At 35.1% G+C, this 19,281-nt stretch overlaps 1 protein-coding gene across 1 annotated transcript in view; it reads left to right on the top strand.

The window, feature by feature from the left end:
• LOC148819143 (transmembrane protein 132C-like) overlaps positions 1-19,281 on the top strand; it is a 78,354-nt gene that overhangs the window by 41,870 nt on the left and 17,203 nt on the right. The window contains exon 3 of the mRNA XM_088935971.1: positions 10,952-11,095. Coding sequence (XP_088792097.1) covers positions 10,952-11,095 — 144 coding nt within the window. The remainder of the gene's footprint in view (positions 1-10,951; positions 11,096-19,281) is intronic.

Here is a 19,281-nt window from a genome sequence, read left to right as displayed (position 1 = left end):
TTTTTTTCTAAATAGCACACTGGCAATTTGCAGTGCAGCAACCACAGAACACCTTTCAGAAAGCATGCAGTGTTACAACAAGAATTAGAAAAGAGGCAGACACAGGTGTGCTTTGCTGTTCTTTCAAGACCACAAGATGGATATCCAGCTTTGATACTTTTGAGAACAGTGTATTTTTTTTTCCTTTTACAGTTTTTATTTTCCTGTTCTCATTTAATGAGACAAGCTGTGTTCTTCTTCTGTGTATCGTGTGAAAAACAATGTCATTAGCTGTTAAGTATGCTTTAGAAGTGATAAAGCAGATGAAGCTGGTGATCAAAGACTAATGTTCCACACTCTTTATGGGCCACACAAAGCTGTTGTCTTCTGTCTTCTTTCCTGCTCTCTACATTCTCAATTTTAGTACCATTCTTCCAGGGAAAGAATGGGATGATTCTAGTAAATCAATTTTTGAGTTGCCTGTAGAACAGTTTTTATTGTTTCCATTAAGGTCTTAATTGTGTTTTCCTATTATGTAATATGGCACAAATCTTTTTGTTTCCAGAAGAAAATAATAGATCGTGTTACTTTTATCATTTTTCTCCAAAGACCATCATGCTGCAGTATTATAGCTCTTCAGTTTCATGGCTTGACTGAAACTTGCTGACATATTTCATTTTGTAGTGTTGTTTCTTATGATATCTAATTTCAGGACTTATTATTTTCTGGCACTAAGTCCTAAATGATACAAAAATACAAATTTGTTATTACAAATATATACAGGCTTCAATGTAGGCTTTATTTTGCTTAAAGCAAGAAACAAATATTCACAACACGAGGCCAAGTATTGTCCCATCACTATACTTAAGAACAGTACATTTGAAAATCGATGTTAAAACATAAGTGAACCAATTCACAGAAGCAGAAAGTCTCAAATTGTGGTCCATAGACTATAAGGTTACATGCTATAATTATATCTGTAGATATCAAACCTATTATCTGAGCCCTTAAAATATTCTGTGTAAATTGGAGCTATCCAAGTGTTCTGTTATGTGGCTTATGAATTAAGTTGGGTTTCTTCATGTATTCTTTACTTAGGTTTTTTGATGTTCCCTCAACAGCGAACATTATAAATTTCAAATCCTGGAGCTGCGTACTACCTACTGTACCTGCACCTAAGTGTTGTATCTTAAATTGTCTCTGACTTCCAGAGTATACAAATCAACAGGGTCTTACGTTCAAAGACTTTAAGTTTATAATTTAAATATACTATATAACTATAATTTAAATGTTTTCTTTTAATTTTTAAAATTTACAATGATATACCTTAATAGGTTACACACGAGCACACTACAAAACTAGAAACTTACATCCAGTTATCTATCTAAACATATACTGTATGTTTAAAAATTGTTAAAGGCAACAGATACTCTTTCAACACCTTTTTTCTTATATCACATATATTCTTGCAAATACTCTATTAGTATAAAAATGCAGACAGAATTTGAAATAACCACTAATCTAAAGAATTTAGGTGTATGTCTAGTTATTTTGCAGAAGCTGTTTTGACAGGCTTGATTGATTGGTGTAGTTCTTGAAATATAAACAGAAATTAATTTATTTTAGTAGAAATACATTGTAGTAAAATTTCTACTTTTTTTTACTCTTCTTATTCTGTATATACTGTATTTTATAATGGAAACATCTCTGTTCTGATGTAAGCAGAATCCTGCTTGCAATCAAAGAGTCTTTCTAAGTTGTCTTGTATTAATGTTTGGCAAAATCTGATTCACTCTCCTCATGCAGATTAAGGAATTTCAGTCAATTCAGGTCCATCTTTACCATAATGGGATGAGTCTGAAGTGGATCTGAATCTGCTTTGATCCAAATGTAATAATCAAATTACACAATAAAGATTACTAAGCTACAAGTAAGAGTGAGTTTAGAAATTTTTATTCTATTTAAGACAACACTGGTGCTCTTCCTGGTATTGTGCAAAGCAGTGCAAATATATTTCAGTTTTTAAGCTTGGTCAATTAATTGTACACTTAAAATGCTGTGAAATGATACCATTTCAAGGATAATCAAATGTGTACATTGCATTTATTTTAGTTTTTGTCTTTTTAGAATGTGATGCAATCATGAGCTGGTAACCTGTTAGTAAAAAAGTATTAACTTTTTTTTTAAGTACCCACCATATGGCACTGCAATACAAAAAACTGTAAAAAACTGTGGTAACTTTAATAATCATTTTGCTAAAAAAAATACAACCTACTTAAGGTTTACAGCCCGGATAGGTTTTTTTTTTTATTTGCGTTTTCTTGTTTTAAACATTAATATTTGATTTTCCTGATGTGTTTTGCCAGATTCTATTTTTTCTACTCTGTTTGTTATTTACCATATTGAGTGACAGATATAGAAAAAGTAATTAAAAAACAACAGTGACTAATGTAAGAATATGACACAGGGATCTAAGGTTTTGGTGTTCTGCCAATAGGTTTCAGGTCTTTGTGTGACAGTTGTTTACTTTCCTTGTTTAATCCCTTCTAATCAGATTTAGAAATGTTCATTTTCAGTCATTTCTCTCAGTAGACATTTAACTACTGTAGCGCACGCTGTGCGGCCACTGAGTGCAATTAACCACAAAGAATTGTGCAGAATTTCTGAAACAGAATCATGTAGATCTGTGGGAACTGGTACTGTAAGTGCAGATGATAATCATCACCTTTACATTCCCAAACAAAATAAGACAGGAGCTGCAGAATTTAAATAGCTTGACCAGTGTCTTTGGCTGGTCTTTGCAGTTCAGTAGAGCTACAGTATGTATTTTTAAGTTAACGGAGGGAGGCTGGTGGAAGGGCAGGGTCAGTTCTAAGCAGATAGGAAGTGCAACCAGAGGTTAAGACATGCCTTCTGTCTCCAAAGCTAAGGGTGTTAAGGCTATTAATTGCAAACTAAAATTGAGCAGTGGAATCTGATTGCTTCTGATATAGTCCCCTGTGACTGCTTTTTCAAAGTCCCATAGACTTTAAGTGGAATCCATGCCATTCTTTTGAAGTGGTTAAGTGCTTGCTTGAAGCCATTAGAGCAGTTTGCTATGATTTACAATAGATATTCGTACATTATGTCTAGCCCTTTGAATTAGTTTATTATCAGTACTTTATTGATTCTGCCCAGAATAACAATTTAACCTTTTTTTCTGTAATATTTGTCATTAACTGTTCTGTCATATAGTATCACTGGAGTAAATACATTGTCTTTTTTTAATAAAAATGTTATCGTAAGGACTATAATGGACTTGTTTGTGTTGTACAGTACAAATGCACGTTATTTCCAAAATTATAGTCTATATCTATCCTTTTTATTTTGGTTAATTTTTTGTTTTAATTCCCAAATTAATCTAGTGGTCATTACTGAATACAAAGTCTTTGAAAACCAGTAGTCCTGACAGGACTAATCTGTAGTGTCTAATTATGTCAAAGCATTCATTTTAGAAAGTCAATGAGAAAAAGTCATAACAACTATTTAGCTCCCTCCTTATATTGGAGCAAAACGTTTTATTGCTATAGCTATTCTTATTATTAAAAACTGATCCCACTTATAAAATGCTGTGAAAACCATAAATGCAATTCGGCAGTTTGTTTTTAGGTTTTTGATTGAAAATGGTGAACATCAATTGAGCTTAAAATGGCTGAAATTGTTCCTTTCATTCAGTCCAGGAGGAGAGGCATCATGGGATGGCATGATGTCATTTTATTGTTCCAGGAAGGAAATCTTTCATGCCAAGGATTAATGAGAAGCAGCTAATGATAGTTTGCAGCCCAACTTCATGTTTCACTCCATGCTGTATGGAAGACACTGGTAGTGGTGGTGGGGAGGGGCTGGTCATGAAAATGCTACTGTTGACATTAGAAGACAATACCAAATTCCACCATGTACATGTAAGTTCTCAACAGTACAGATGACAATCCAAATAGCTGCTTAGGAACCTTTGCATCATCCTTTGCATTGTGTTTCCTCTTCTCAACAAAGAGTTTATCATCTTGGAGTGGAGAGAATACTTCATTCAATCATGTCATTGATTCTGGCATTTCAACATGCTATCATGCAGTGATCTATTGTAGCATATCATCTTTCTTCTGTACCTCTTTCTGCTTGTTTTCCACTACCTGTTTCTCCCAATTAAAGCACTTTTCAAAGAAGAGTTAAGAAGCAAATCGAAAATCCTACAGCTGCTACAGTTAATAAATTGTAGTCTAAGCTAGTCAGACTTTGAGTACATTTACAGACTCAGCAACAATCCTGCATGTTTCCTACTGTGCTAGCTATTATTGTTTCTGCTGTAAGAATGCTGCCAAAAAGCCCTCTCTTGCATTAATGTTTATGTAGAATTATCATAATACCTGTGCCACACAATTTAAAAAATGTATATTACAAGTGTAAAATGGGCCTTTTACTATTCAGTTCTGAGCATAAATTCAGCAGTATACTACAGTATAATTAAAATGGCATAGTGTGTGCAGGATAGAATCATTCTTTTCCAAAACGTTCATTTTGGAAATCATACTTTTTCTGAAGTATTTCAGTTGCATAATGTTCTTTTTAACAATCACACACAGATAGATGAGGTACAGACATCTAGGAATAATGTTTCCTAGGGTTGTCATATAGACAAAGCCTTTGTGTTTGATGCATTTTTTAACCTAACATTGATATAAGAATAAAGCAAGCATTAAACTCACCTAGGATTGGAGAAGTACATCTAAACTTTTAGTGTTTGTTAGTATTCTGGTCTTTCCATTTATGTTCTGATTGTTAAGCATATAACCTTGTGCACATACATTATTGTTTTGCTTTAATATAATTTATTTAAGTGTAATAAAGGCAGATCCATTATGTTTTAATGGGAGTATAGAGGATCTTGTTAATGGCCTTTAGACAGTAGGTTACATGGGCGCACATGATGTTGTCAGAGATGAGATTAGTTACATTAGGTCAGCATGATGTCTTATTCATGTAGATGGATCACTGGCCTTGAAATCTGATTGTATTCTTGCATACTTGTTTTCAGAATAATTTCTATTTCTCCTTTCTTTCTTTTTTCATTCTTTATTGTGTACATCTTGGGGGTTTTATAAAGGATCATGTTTGTGAATTACTGTATATGAAGTGCATTGAATCATCTTTCACGGTCTGTGCGAAGAAAGACAGATGTGAACAATACATGTCAATGAATTTAGCATTTGTTCCACATTTTTCATTTGATTGAATAATACATATCTCCAGGTGACATTCCACCAGCAGGCATTTTACCTCATCTAGAGGAACCATCTTTTCATGTTGTGATGGCTAACTATACTGGCTCATAGGTGGTGTGTAGGCTAGCACACAGCAGCTGGGGTGCGGCCCTGTGCTTCAATTGATTTTAATGCACTGCACATCACTTGTGCTGACACAATAAATCTTATTTAATTTTAGATTCAAGCATTACACCAAAAGATATTATGCTTTGGAGCACATCACTTCATAGTGTGTCCTGAATTTTAACTTCTAGTGTTAGAAACTAAGATGGCTGAGCTAGAGGCCCTGTGTATCAAGGCAAGACTAGCAGGGGAAATTAAATATGCACAACTGCTAAAGATCTACTGTCCTAAGCTTAACTTTTGTCTAGGGAATTAGCTTGATTGAATATCTATATACAGTACATGTATAAAGTGAAAATATTCACTATCATGCAGCATTTTGACAGATATAATTCTAACATGGTGTCCCTGCTTGCTAATAACTTTTCATATGGTAATTGGTATAAATCTGAAATACAATAACTGCACTAAAGCTCAGTACTGAGCACTTGCAAATTATATACAGTAATGAATTTCAAATAAAAATCACAAAAGTGCTTTCTCTTGCCAAGTGCTTTCAAAGTTACACCTTTTTTCCTTTTTTATGCTGTTTTTCCTTGGTTTTGCTTTCCATTCGGGCTAAACACTACAGCAGTGGATTCAGAAAGCCACTATATATCCTTGTGTGACCTTGTGGGTGGTGCGGTGGCTCTGGGGCAAAGGGGCCGCGCCTGTGGCTGGAAGGTTACGGGTTCAAATCCCACAGCTGCCCGAGGAATCCTACTCTGTTGGGCCCCTAAGCAAGGCCCTTAACCCCAGCTGCTCCAGGGGTGTGGATAAATGGCAGACCCTGTGCTCTGACCCCAAGTGACTCTCTCCCTGTTTGTGTGCCTGAGCATCTTATGGAGAGCAAGCTGGGGTTTGTGAAAAGAAATATTCCTAATGCAAGAAATTGTATATGGCTAATAAAGTGATCTTATCGTTCTTCTACTCTTATACTTTCAATCACTGCTAGAAATCACCGTGCTTAGGCTGTGTCAAACTTCACTTTTGCTGTACTTCTGTATGCCATATATCCAAGCATGGCTTTTAATTGCAGCATTTGTCTAACGCTATGAAGGCCATGTGAGCCTTGCAATTATATCCTTAATCGACTTATTACTTCCATAACATGATCCATAATTTCCAGCATGTGTCTGCCGGCTGGGTCACTTAAACAACATACTGTAGCATGGCTTTGCTGTAGGACTGAACCATTAACCATGTCACATACTATAAAATGCCCTTTGGAATGGGAAATCCCAGTAAATCAGGAATTCAGTGCTTTTTCATTCCCTCTTTAGGGAAATGGACTTAGTGCCTTTGTATAAAATGAAGAAGTTTTATACTGCACATAATAGTTTCAGTGTAAAAGATAATGAATAGGTATTTCATAATAGGAGCACATAAATGGATTTGTGATTCATTGGTATCTTTTGGCTTGTAAAATGGTAAAATATTAATTTTCTCCCAAATGTCTCTGAAGGCTTTTTTTTTAAGGTTTTCTAATCTTTAAAGATTGCCCCCATCAATTTTCCAAGACTACTTAATAGATGCTAATAAATGTCAAGTCTTAGGAGAACAGGATCAGAGAATCTGTGGACTGAATGCTTTATCTGGGACTCGAACTTAAGAACAGTCCTCTATTGATCTTGTTAATGGGGGGAAATGGAAATCATTTTCAATCTCTTGTGAAAACACGTTTCCCGGCATCCATGTTTCGCAGTACTTAGTATTTAGGGGTGCCCCATTGAAGCAGGAGAAAGTAATGAAAAAAAAAACAGGATTCAAGATTCAAAACTTTATTTCGATGTTGATAAAGTTGACTGGAATTTGCCCCAGTTCAGCCCAAATAAAAATTACTAAAATATTGCATATTACACTTACACATACACAGTACACATTATTCATTCAGTTAAAAATTTAGGGTCTATTTTAATGCTCATTTGTTTTGTATTTGTTCTTTTTATATACAAATATAAACATAATAGAAATTGGTTAAATTTGTACTTTATTATGCATTTATTATGCTATATGATGTAACATTATCCTTGCAAAAACAGATCTCGACAGCTGAACAATATATAAAGAATTTTATTATAATGGAATGTGATTCTGACCATCCATCTGTGATCACAAGGACTGCCCTTTACCTTAGTGAGGATCGTGAAAACCAGAGCCTGTTCTTGAAGCACAGGACAGAATGCATGTCTGAGACCACTTGATGCCTCTCCTTCCAAATTAAACAAAAGGGACAATTTCAGCCACCAATTCATGTTCTCCATTTTCAACCAAAAACCTAAAAACAAACTGTGAAATTGCATTGATGGCTTTCAAGGTATTTTATATATGGGTTGGGTTTTAATAAATATCAACAAAACATTTTGCTTCAGTATAAAGAGGGTGGTAAATAGAAGATTAGTCCTTGTCAGAATACCTGTCAGGATTATTGGTATTCAAAGATTCTGTATTCGCTAATGACCATTAGTATAATTTGGGAATTTAAAAAATGTATCCAAAAATAAAAAGGATAGATGTAGTCTATCATTCTGGAAATAATGTGCACTCAAACAGCAATAACGGGCCAAATTCTCTTACAGCAAAACTGTACAGTTATCTGAGGTGTTTTAAGCTAGGAATTGACTCTCTAATAGAATTGCAAGGAATAATAATGACAAAAGACTGCAGATACATTACAGAGCATGACATTTTATAAATAATAGCTTAGAATTCAATGTTAGCTGGATTTCTGCAAAAAGTAAGAGTGCAAAAGAACACTTTATGAAATAATTAAAGGCTGACCTAGTCTCTTTGCCTTATACCTATAATGGAAGTACTGCATAGTCTACTTGACTGTTTAATTGAGAAGAAGTAATGAACAGAAATGTCTACATAATTAAATGATTCTGTGTTAATTTTCAGGACAATAGGAACTTGCTCATGCCTGCCTTAATTGCCCTAATTGTCTATTCTGTCATTACAATGAGAAGATGTGCCCTTTCGCTGTTTCATGGAAATGAATTCCCCATAGTAGCAGTGTCTGTCCACTGGCCTAACAGAACTTTGCTTTTTGACCCTATCATAACAAAAGAGATCTGGAGGCTTTAAAAATTAAAACAAAATATATTCAATCCCGATGACTTTGAAAGCACAGTAATGATTTATGAATGAAATGCTTAATGTATATCTCTCTCTGGGGACAGGTACATTTTAGGGCAGCTGAAAGTTTTTTCCTTACTTCTTCCTAAAAACACACTTTGCAGGAAGGAAAGTGATCATATTATAAGCTTAATTTCCAAGACAAAGACCTGTAATCTCTAACTTCATGCTAATTGTTTTAGCATAAGTGTGATATTATTGCAGGTGGGTCATAGCCTTCCTTAGAGTTCACTGTTCTCAGTTATACCCTATCATAGTATATAGTATAGTATCTCTATCAATTGTTGATCTCTATCGATTCAACATAAAATAGTCCACTATGGAAGAAATTATAGAAGCTTGCTTTTCTGCTGTCTCTGTGGATTAATCATATAAAATCAGTCCTTGAGTCATGAAGAAATTAGCAGGTTTATACGTCTTATAAATATACCTGTGCTAAAAAAAAGTCCTTTTTTGACTTTACAGTACAGTACATAGGGTATGGCCACCATTGCCTCTGTAGGCTCTGTGAAACGTGAGGTTTTGTCAGTCTCTACAGGAAAGCTTGGAGATCAATCGTGTGCTCTTCTCTTTATTTATAGTTATGAGGATGACAGTGGATGGGGGCCTAATGTAATGGATGACGAAGGACTCTGGTTTATTGACTGAAATACTCAGCTTTCTGTTTCCAGCACAGTGAATTAACACTGTTATTATGCTTTAATGGACAGGCGAAGACAGCCACTATTGAACAGGCTAATGTTTGCTGGTTTTTCAGAGGACACTGAGGTCTTGAATATAGTGATTTCCTCATTCACCGTGGCCCGTGCCCTAAACGGATTATAGTCTCCTTAATCAGCTTGCTTAAGGGCCCTGTCCTTTTCTTTCAGGTAGAACTTAACTAGTATAAGAAGTTTTTTTTTTTACTTACAGTGATCTGTGTATTTACTCACATGTTACTAAGAGGGAACTGGGGTGGGTGCCACAGATGTGAACATGCAGGAATCATGTTTCTGCAATAGTATTCAAAAATTCAAAAGCTGGTTTAACTTCATTCAGACTATATCTGGGTGCCTGGGAAGTTATATTTTTGTGCTGAAATTAAATGTGCTATTGAAAAGGCAGTGAGGTAAGATTTGGGGTATAGGATATACTGTACAGTAGGTTAATGTTATGCTGCTATAACCATAAGTCTATTAGGAAAACTGTGTTTTAAGCCTTTAAAAAAGAGAGTGGAAGAGAAGAAATGCAAGAGAAATTCATAATTTCCATTTTAATTTTATTTTTTTTAATGACTGGAGGGATTATTAATTGTAGTGTTGAAAGGGCATTGAGGTGAGAGCTGGGGTGAGCTAAGGTTAGGGAAACAGGAAAGTTGTTAGGAAAATTATTGTTGATGTTGTGTTTAAAAGATGATTGTATAAGGTCCAGATTAATCTCTGCTTGAAACTTTTATGTGTCCATATTAAGCTATTAGCTCCTCTTAGACTCACTACTACTGTATATCTGGGTTTTAGTAGACACATCTACTAAAACTTAGATATACAGTAGGCTAAAACCTAGATATACCATACCTAACTTCATCTTATAATTTACAGTATGTGTCCAGATTCGGGTACTGGATACTCTTAGGCCTCATACTATACCTAGAAAACTAGCAATGCAGGACCAAAATACCACTTTACATGTAGTAGTATAGACAGAAAAATGCAATAATTTGGAATCCTTATAATAACCCAAGAAAAAAACTGTAAAATTGCCCCGATTCAAACAATATCTTGACCCTTTAGTCTATTGGTTACCAGTTTTCAATCGACTTCAGAATTTCAAAAGCCAGAGAATATCTTGTTCTTTGGAAAGTATTATTTTCTATCCTAGAAGTGGATTTTAACTGAAATTAAGGATTGTGTTGAAAAGGCTCCAAGAACATTTAGAACCTAGCATAAGCTAGAGTTAGTATTAGGGAAACCACACAGTTGTAAGCAGAACTTATAGTTGTGTTTTAAATGCTGAAAATAAGAGTGTGAGCTCGAGATTGATCATTGCTTGAAACTTTGATACAGGATGTGCCCATTTTAAGGATCTGTCTTTTTAGGCCTAAGGTTGTACCCAATCCAATTATTCTATCCAAATTCTAGCCTACTCAGTAGATTAAGTAAATTATAATACTTAATGTCAAAATTAAGGTAAAAAATGCGTAAGTAATCATAGTTAAAACTCAAGCATTGCTGTATATTAGTCCTTTCAGAAACCTAGAAATACCTAGGTTTCAACTAATATCTCAATCATTAGCATTGGATTCTAGTTTTGACACAAATTATTTTATTGTTAATGTTCATGTATTCCACAGCCCATTTCTCACCCTTTATCAGTTCATCTTGCTTGCTGTAATGTCCTTCTTCATAATTTTAGGATTCCTTATGTATAGGTGACTTGTGCTCTTCTACCTGCAGGACACAGAGATACTGAACACGGCCGTGCTGACGGGGAAGACGGTGGCAGTGCCAGTGAAAGTGGTGTCAGTCGGAGAGGACAGCACAGTGACCGATGTGTCCGAATCTGTGGAGTGTCACTCTGCAGATGAGGATGTGGTGAAGGTTCGTATAGTGCACTCCAAAGAAGAGTTTGCAGCCTGTGCAACAGAAGTAAAAAATATCGAAGGTTAGACGAAAACGTCGCTCAGACAGGGATTCCCAACTGAGGCATCAGTCTGCAAAACCTGTTTTTTCTTCTGTTCAGATAGACGAGTTTTCTAAAAATTCTACATTTTCTTAAAAACCTGAACAGAATTTCATTTACTGCACGTATCCGCAAGGCACTTTCTTTTCAACTGTGCTTTCCTGCAAAACTTTTTAAAATAACCACCAAGACAGAATTAAGATTTCACAAAGTTTGCTGCCCTATTAACCCCACTTCAACGCAAGTGACAGGTTCTGAGAAAGGAATATTCTAATTCCTTACGGATTTAATTATCTGCTGAACACTTCAATACACTGTGTCAGTCTGATGATGTAACTTAAAAAAGAAGAAGAGAAAACCCTAGATTTTATGAGTCTGTCAAACTTATTACAAGTACAAAGGGAGTTAAGTTTTTAGTCCTGCACATCGGCTGTGAGTAGAACTAGCAAGGTGATTGATGTATTGGCTTTCTGTTGTCTTTTCTTTTCTTCTTGAAGTGTCGCTTCTAGTCAGTCTGCAGTGCTCACTGTAACACGTCTTTAATTAAGCCAAAATTAAATGCTAAGGAAAAAATAAGTACCCGCTCCTGCAGTAATTCGATGCTCAAGGAAGAGAATGATGGTCTTCCATCTCTGCCTGGCATTTTGCATTGTCAGCTGGGTGAGTTGTGATTTACCACAGGATAGACACAGCAAAGGCCATTTAAAAGGAGCTGACACTACAAGGGACACTTTTTTGTCTCTTCCAATTTGCATTTCTCAGTACTTGTATGTCAGGAGAAGCAGTGGTATAGCCAACACTGTAAAGCCAATAGCTTTGATTCTTCCACCTTTGTTTTCTTCTTTTTTTGTATACTAGAGCTCTGTGATCTTTTTTTTTAGGTGAAACAAGATATCCTTTCTAAATTTGTTCACTTGTGCTGTAAATTGCAATAGATCTTATCCGTTTCCATGACAAATGTAGAACTGGGAGAATAACGAAGGACAGCTGATCCTGAGTGGGCAGAAATTCCTTTAGGTGTAGGAATGTAGCATTTAGTTATTTGATTGTTCTTTTTAAAATTGCATATCGATTATATCCATATTGTTACCTTAAACATACAGTAGCGCAGTTGAATTAGCAGTAGCTGCCATAGAGCCGGAAAAAATGGAGTAGGTATTTTTTTTGAGGTAGGTGTGATAAGGCTTAATATTTTTATAGACATTAGTAGATGATTTTTTTCTTATTTTAGAAGAAAACACCCCTAATGGCACTTGAGAGAATAAGGCTTTTACAATTCCCACCTCAATTTCCTAAAATGTATTTCAACGTTTATCCTTGGTATTAATGAAAAACATTATGTTGCTTCAGTTTTCCACTGGGATTTCAGTATGCTGTTTTTCGCACATAAACAAAATCCATTATCTGCTTAGCACATGATGCTTTGATACTACCAAGGGTTTTAGTATTATATAATTTCACATTTCAGACAACAAACTTAATCTTGTACTTGTGGTAGTTTGAATGTACAGCATTATGTTTGCTGTTAAAAATCAAGCGTTTTTAGTGCGTTGTTCAGTTAAAACACTACTGAGTGGATGAACTCAAGCTAACTCCTTCCTCCTTGGAGAGAAGTCAACACACATGAAGTGAGGGAATTTAAAGATCACTGTTCAGAAAGGTAAAGAAGAGAGTCAGATACAAATAAGCTCTACAGGGCTGTCAGATTCTGTCTTCGTTTGTTGTAAGACAGGCTCAGATTATTGATGTAAACTGACATTAATATCCTTTGGGGTAGGATGCTGCCTGTTAAATAAACACCAAGTGACATTTAGCCTGAATAATTAATTGTACCAACTTATCCTTTATTATTTAGAATTGAGATTAATGTTTCTTTAAAAGGGTTACTTTAAATAGTAAGTATACTTCTTCAATCTAATCCCAGAACCTCCCAATCATAATCATAAATGAACAAAATTTAAAAGCCTGTGAGTGATGACTTTCAAAGTAAAGAGGAATGCTATATGAATTTATGTTGTACACTTTATTTTCAATGCTGTTTCTGTTCATAAAGGCAATAGACAGTCTTCAAATATGTGTCATTTTAAAAAAGAGCTTTTGTTCCATGATTTGTGTTCAGTATTCCTTTGCATCTCAGTATTCTTTTAGGACTTCATTGATGCTTTGTCTCATTGACCAGACGTCCTAGCCCACATCATTCACCCTCCTTCATCCCATCCTGTTTATCATAGTTGTTATTCCACTGGTGACCGATAATTCACTGGTGAATGACTAATACGGTCTATTCACACTTGGAGCTTTCCTGCTGCTGTTGAGCTTTAACATTTTAAACACTGAACATTATCCTGCATCCATTATTAATGCTCAGTGTATGGCTATTCCTCTGCTTACCAAGGAAGCTCCATTTATTCAGCTAGCACTGCATGCTGTGAATATTCTGATTGACCCAACACTGTTCACACGAGAGAGCAATTAAGTGAAGAGGCTGCTGAAACTGGAAGGCAGCCCAGAATGATTTTCAGTGCGGTGGCGCCAGCTTCTTCAATGGAGCTTTCTATACAAGCCCAGCCAGGTCTTTCTTTATCAGCGATCTGGAGATGGTAGTGGGCTCTTGCAAACACAAACACAGCTCTTAAAGATGGCTTCGCCAGGCAAACCTAGGCTTTCTTTTTCTATTTAACATCTGAAATGTGTACTGAATCACATAGGATAGAAGGATTTTCAATAAAAGCCAAAATCAAGTAAAAGTCTTGTACAGAAAAAATGCCCTTTTCTTTCCACTAAGTTTCAAAAGCCATCATAGTCTATATGCAGTATGCCTGGCTCATTTCTCACTCTTTTAAGAGCACATGTTGGTTGTTTGGTCCAGATTGTTCTTTATGTGCTTCTAACAAAGTCATAATGATGCTTTATGCAGTGCTACTGGTGAAAGTTTAGTGTAACTTGATTAGGTACCAAATTCATTTCGTGTTCATGTTTCTGTATGCACTGTATGCAGTAGCTGGGAGCACTGTATTTTAATTTCAGAACTATACCCAAAGAGGTTTTGTGTGTCACATTGATCAGAAATGAACTTCGGTTTGACTTTGGTTAAACAAACATTCTAACTCCAGACAACCCAAAAGGCTTCAAGGTGTAAAAAAGATTTTTACATCTAACATTGATTGATATTTTCTGCAATTGAGTTCAATCCTAAATTTAAAACAGTTATTGCATCTGAATGTTCTCAGACTTCTAGTATCACACACTTTTACTCATTTTATTTAGTTGTTTTGCAGTCATGCTGATTGGAGTATATACAGTATGTCAACCATTGTGAAGTGGTAAGATTGGTTCTCATATCAGGCTAAACTGACAAAACCGTTTTTACTTTTTCACTGTTCACAGAAGGTGAGGAACTGTCCAGTCCTATTGATCTTACTACTAGTTTCAGTTTTGTTTCTTAAATATTAACATCTCGTTTGACTTTCATTTCTGCTACAAGAATAAACAATACTTCCTCCTAGTTTGCTAGTTGCACTTCCTATTTCCTCCCAAGACTCCAGAAAGTGAAAAGTAAGAAATGGAACAGAGAATGATAGCAATTCTTTAGTATTGCTCAGGTTAAAATGTGAGAACATACTGTAGCAATAAACCTACTACCAATTTCATCAATTTCCCTTTGGGATCAATAAAGTCTTATCTATCTATCTATAAGGAATAATACATATAATTAAGATCTATTTTGGGTAATACACAGTGCCTTTTATTGCTTACTATGGTTTGAATACCCTCATACTAAAATAATTTGTAAGTATAACAGGTCCTGTACACAGTATATTATGCAGTCAGTATTACACTATATGAAAAACTCATACCTTTTATAGTGAATCAAATTCATTGTTGAAATGAAAATCATTTATTGTTTTATTATCATATAAAATATTGATGTCAAAGCATCTGAGTGTTTTTGTTTAAATGTGGATAGATTTTATTACAAAGTTGCAAGAGATTGTGTACCGTTTGAGGTTCTCCCGAGCTTGAACTATTAGATAATAAGCATGGCTTCTGGAGAACAAATCTATTGTTCATCATTAAGACAGAATGGGAAAGCAATATAAATGATTTATGATATCTAAAACTGTGAGAAAATCAAAAATTCATTTGAAGTTTTATAATGGAGAAAAGTCACCAGAAAGTTATGCTTAGCTATTTAGATTTTCAACATTGAGTATGCATGCTCTAATTAACACAAGACACTTTCTAGTCTCCTTAAACAGGACACATGGAAAATCAATTTTCATGACAGTGGATAATAAAACAGAATGTGAAATATTTGTTCTCATCAGCCTTTTAGACAGCTAAAGAAACTCAGAATGAAGAAAATATTTTGCCAATACAAAATAGTTTATAATACAGTTAATCTGAATTCTTCAAACACATTATATATACTGTCTATATAATGAAGAGTGTTGTAAACAGAATGTAAACCATTATTCTGGCAATTTAGGAGACTGCAATAACCCAAACAAATGATGAATGCATGCATAAAGAGAGAGACTGAAAAGTTACATACGGTAATTTACTACTGTATATATTCAGTTTTCCATAGTTATTTGTGATATCTCATAGTAAGACATAGGATTTCTTTTAGCATTATTTCTGATTTCATGCCAGTGATGCAGTACTCTGAAACAACTAATAGTACAGAAAGTAATACTTTGACCTTATAGTTTGGTGAACTGTCCGACATACTTTGCACTGCTTATGCTTGTACAGTGAGAATTATGTTACTCCTGCTTGTACTATAAAACACTGAATAAGCAACACCATAAAACTTAATTTAACTATAAAACAGGAATTAATTATTTAACATTAGGGTCACTCGATGTTAACTCAACCTGAGTTCTGTGAGGTCAACACTTGAAATAGTTTAACAATACTGTACCTTTGCAATGCTATGACAAACCATTTGGGTATAAGCACTATGCACAATTTATAATTTTATGTATTTATTTATAAAGCATTTTATACTTTCTCTTGGTTTGGAGTTAAAGCTAATATTTGTCTACATAAGTAAACTACCATAAATGTTTATTGTTCATATTTGGGGTTGTATAAAAGTGTGATGAAGACAGATTACAGAGATAAGTATTTTACCAGAAGTCTTCAAGTCTTCTATACAGCAAGTCCAATAAATGTCAGTTAGCCATGTGCGCCACGAAGGGTTTCAGTTACGAACACATGCTAGCATTTTGAAAGAGATATTTTTTTACTTTAAAAGGAAGTTTGAAATGACTGAATGGATGAAAAAATTAATCTTTCAAGCCCCCACTGCCACAGGCTATTTTGTATTTTGATTTCTGTTAAGCACCTACCTGGATGTCTGTAGTGGAGCATTCATTGGATTACTAACCAATGGCAATGTCAAGGCAAAGACAGGAAAAAGGATGGTGACCCCCTCCTCCAAATGCTCTTCTAACAGGGAACCCCACCCTTCACAATGAAGATGATTGGAGACCCCCAGAAATAAAAGATATGAAGCAGACCCTCACCCCAGAAACTGAAAAGGACACAATAGGGGGAAAGAATGATTACCTTCCACAAACAGATGAGAACTCAGCAAATCTTAATAATTAAATAATTTGACTTATTTCACATCTGACCAGGGTCTTCCACTACACAAAATATACCATATGCAAGAGGCAGAGAATTTCCTAGATTCTGGCTGATTTGGCAAGGAAGGAAGCCCCAATAGCATGTATGTTTGACTGAAGGCTGTGGAAATTCTTCGCACTATCAATTGTTATTGATTGTTTATAGAAGGATTGTTCAAACCTGGTCCTGGAGGGCCTCAGTCCAGCAGGTTTTGTATGCCATTTTAAATCATCAGTGCTTTAGGAAGTGTGAAAAAGCTGTTCAAGCCATCCAAATAATAATAATAAATAATGAAAATACACATACTGTATGAGAGCTGAACTGAAACAAAGCTGAGGCCAGAACTTGACTTCCTTGGCTGAAAGAATGAGGTAGTAGTAAGGAAATAATTGAAAATACCATTGTTTTTTTCCCTTAAATGTATCCAATTTTTGTGTCAGATTTTGGGAGTTGCAACAAATCCGAGAACATCTGCGCACCCAAAATACAAATCTGAGTATTTAAAACTTGGGGAACATCGCCTGACAGGAGAACTGTGTTTCAGAAGGAGAAATAAAAGTTTACTCCACTGAAGTGCCTAGCTCAGTTGATGTAGTCTGTGGACTGGTTAATTGCTTCTGTCACGCTGACTCTATGTTTAACACATACAGTAGACAGGCCCACCTTCATGCTTTATAATCTTATCTCTCATATCTTGTGTTGATTGTATCTGTCTGGTGTGTCATTAATTTCCAGGGCAGCTCCAGAGACAGCCTTAATGTCTTTGGTAAGTATTCTCCTGTTAGCCGCTTAATGTGTCTGATTAATGTGACACGAGATTTTCAGAGACATTTACGATACCTTAAGGAATGGATATGACAATGAGTTTATAACTCAGAGTGGAGTCATACCTATCCTGTCCTTTCTCATGCTTTTATTAAAGTAGATTTTCCTATTTCTGAGAACAGAGTAGTCAATGGAATGTCTCTGTAAATCAGAGTATTGATCAACAAAGAAATTATTAATACAGCTACTCCAAGGCTAAAGCAAAGTATGCCCTTCTCTATTGTGGGAGCAATGTAGAAAATTCTGGCTTAATTTTTAGAGTCCTTCTTATTTGTAATACTGCAGTGCTATTCATTGAAATTTGCAGGCATTCAGAATAGATTAGGATACTATATCATAGCATGGAATTAATTCTCAGAAAACTACCACAATGACTTATGGCTTGTTAATCAGTCTTAAAGATTTTAATTTATTCCAGCATCTTTCCTTGGCTCAGAGTGGGGAGTCCTGATGCATGTTCAGTGATATAATGAGATGTGAATCTAAGAGGGTTCTGTTGCAATGAATTTTTTAAACAACTTATCACACATCAGTACTGTTTAATTAACCAGACAGATCTTTCAGCTCTTGGAATGTCACAGATGTTTGTATTTTTTTTCCCTTTCAACTGGATAACATTTTCTGGCACTGGGTACATTGTATTCTTGATTGTTTAACATCTTGACTTCTCTGTTAAATGCGTGCGAAGAAATTCTACTACTATGCTGACTGTAATCCTACCATTAACGATTTGACAGAATAATAAATCAGAGGTCACATCTTAGAGCTATTGATTAAGGTGTTTATACTTAACATAAACTGCAGCAGCCTGCAAGTGTAATGGATGAAATACTGTATTTTGAAAAGCATGTTTTAATTGATTAGATTTAAAAGTAACTTAATATTAGAGTATGCACACTAAATAATGGACTGACTAACAGAAATAATTTTGTTCCCAAGGCACAAATTATAATTGGAGGTGCATTATGTAGATCCAGAGCAGTTTTTTTTGTGTGTGACTAACTTTAATGATTTCAGTGTGAACTTCAAAGGAATAAGTAAAGGTCAATTCCATGCTAAAAAGAAAAAAAAAAGATGAAAACAATATTTTGGCTGTGGAGCCTACCACTGTCACGTAAAGATGACACCAAAGCTGAAAATGTTCTCACGTTTTTCCTTCTTCTTTTCAGCATGTAGATTAATTTCTGCCTTTAGCTTTAATGATACCCAACATTTTACATTTTGTGAAGCGACTAAAAAGCCACGTTGTTGAAAGAAAGGTTTCCTTCAAAGAATGCCTGAATGGATTTCTCAGATCAGTTACTGTAAACCAAATGTGATACCTGGGAGGAACTACAGTATGTTCTTGTATTTGTAACCTTCCTTTCTGTACTCATGATATGTTCGTGCTATAAATACATATTTAAACATAGCAGCCTAGTAACCTTTAGTCAGCTGTTTTCAAATTACATGTATTTCCAGTGAATTAATGCTTTTCATCCCCAGTTCTAAATGTTGGGAAACATAACAGTCCCCCATAATGTTTGTCCAGTTAAAGGTTGATTTTACCTTTCAGCTAATTTCCCTATTTCCCCTAATTCCCTTTCTCTAGAACATCATCTGTGGATCATTACTAAAACTGGAACCCCAATAAACTATGTCC

Source organism: Atractosteus spatula, chromosome 17 (assembly GCF_055471065.1).
Source record: "Atractosteus spatula isolate fAtrSpa1 chromosome 17, fAtrSpa1.hap1, whole genome shotgun sequence".
NCBI classification, from domain to species: Eukaryota; Metazoa; Chordata; class Actinopteri; order Semionotiformes; family Lepisosteidae; genus Atractosteus; species Atractosteus spatula.
This window is presented reverse-complemented; position numbering and strand designations above follow the sequence as displayed.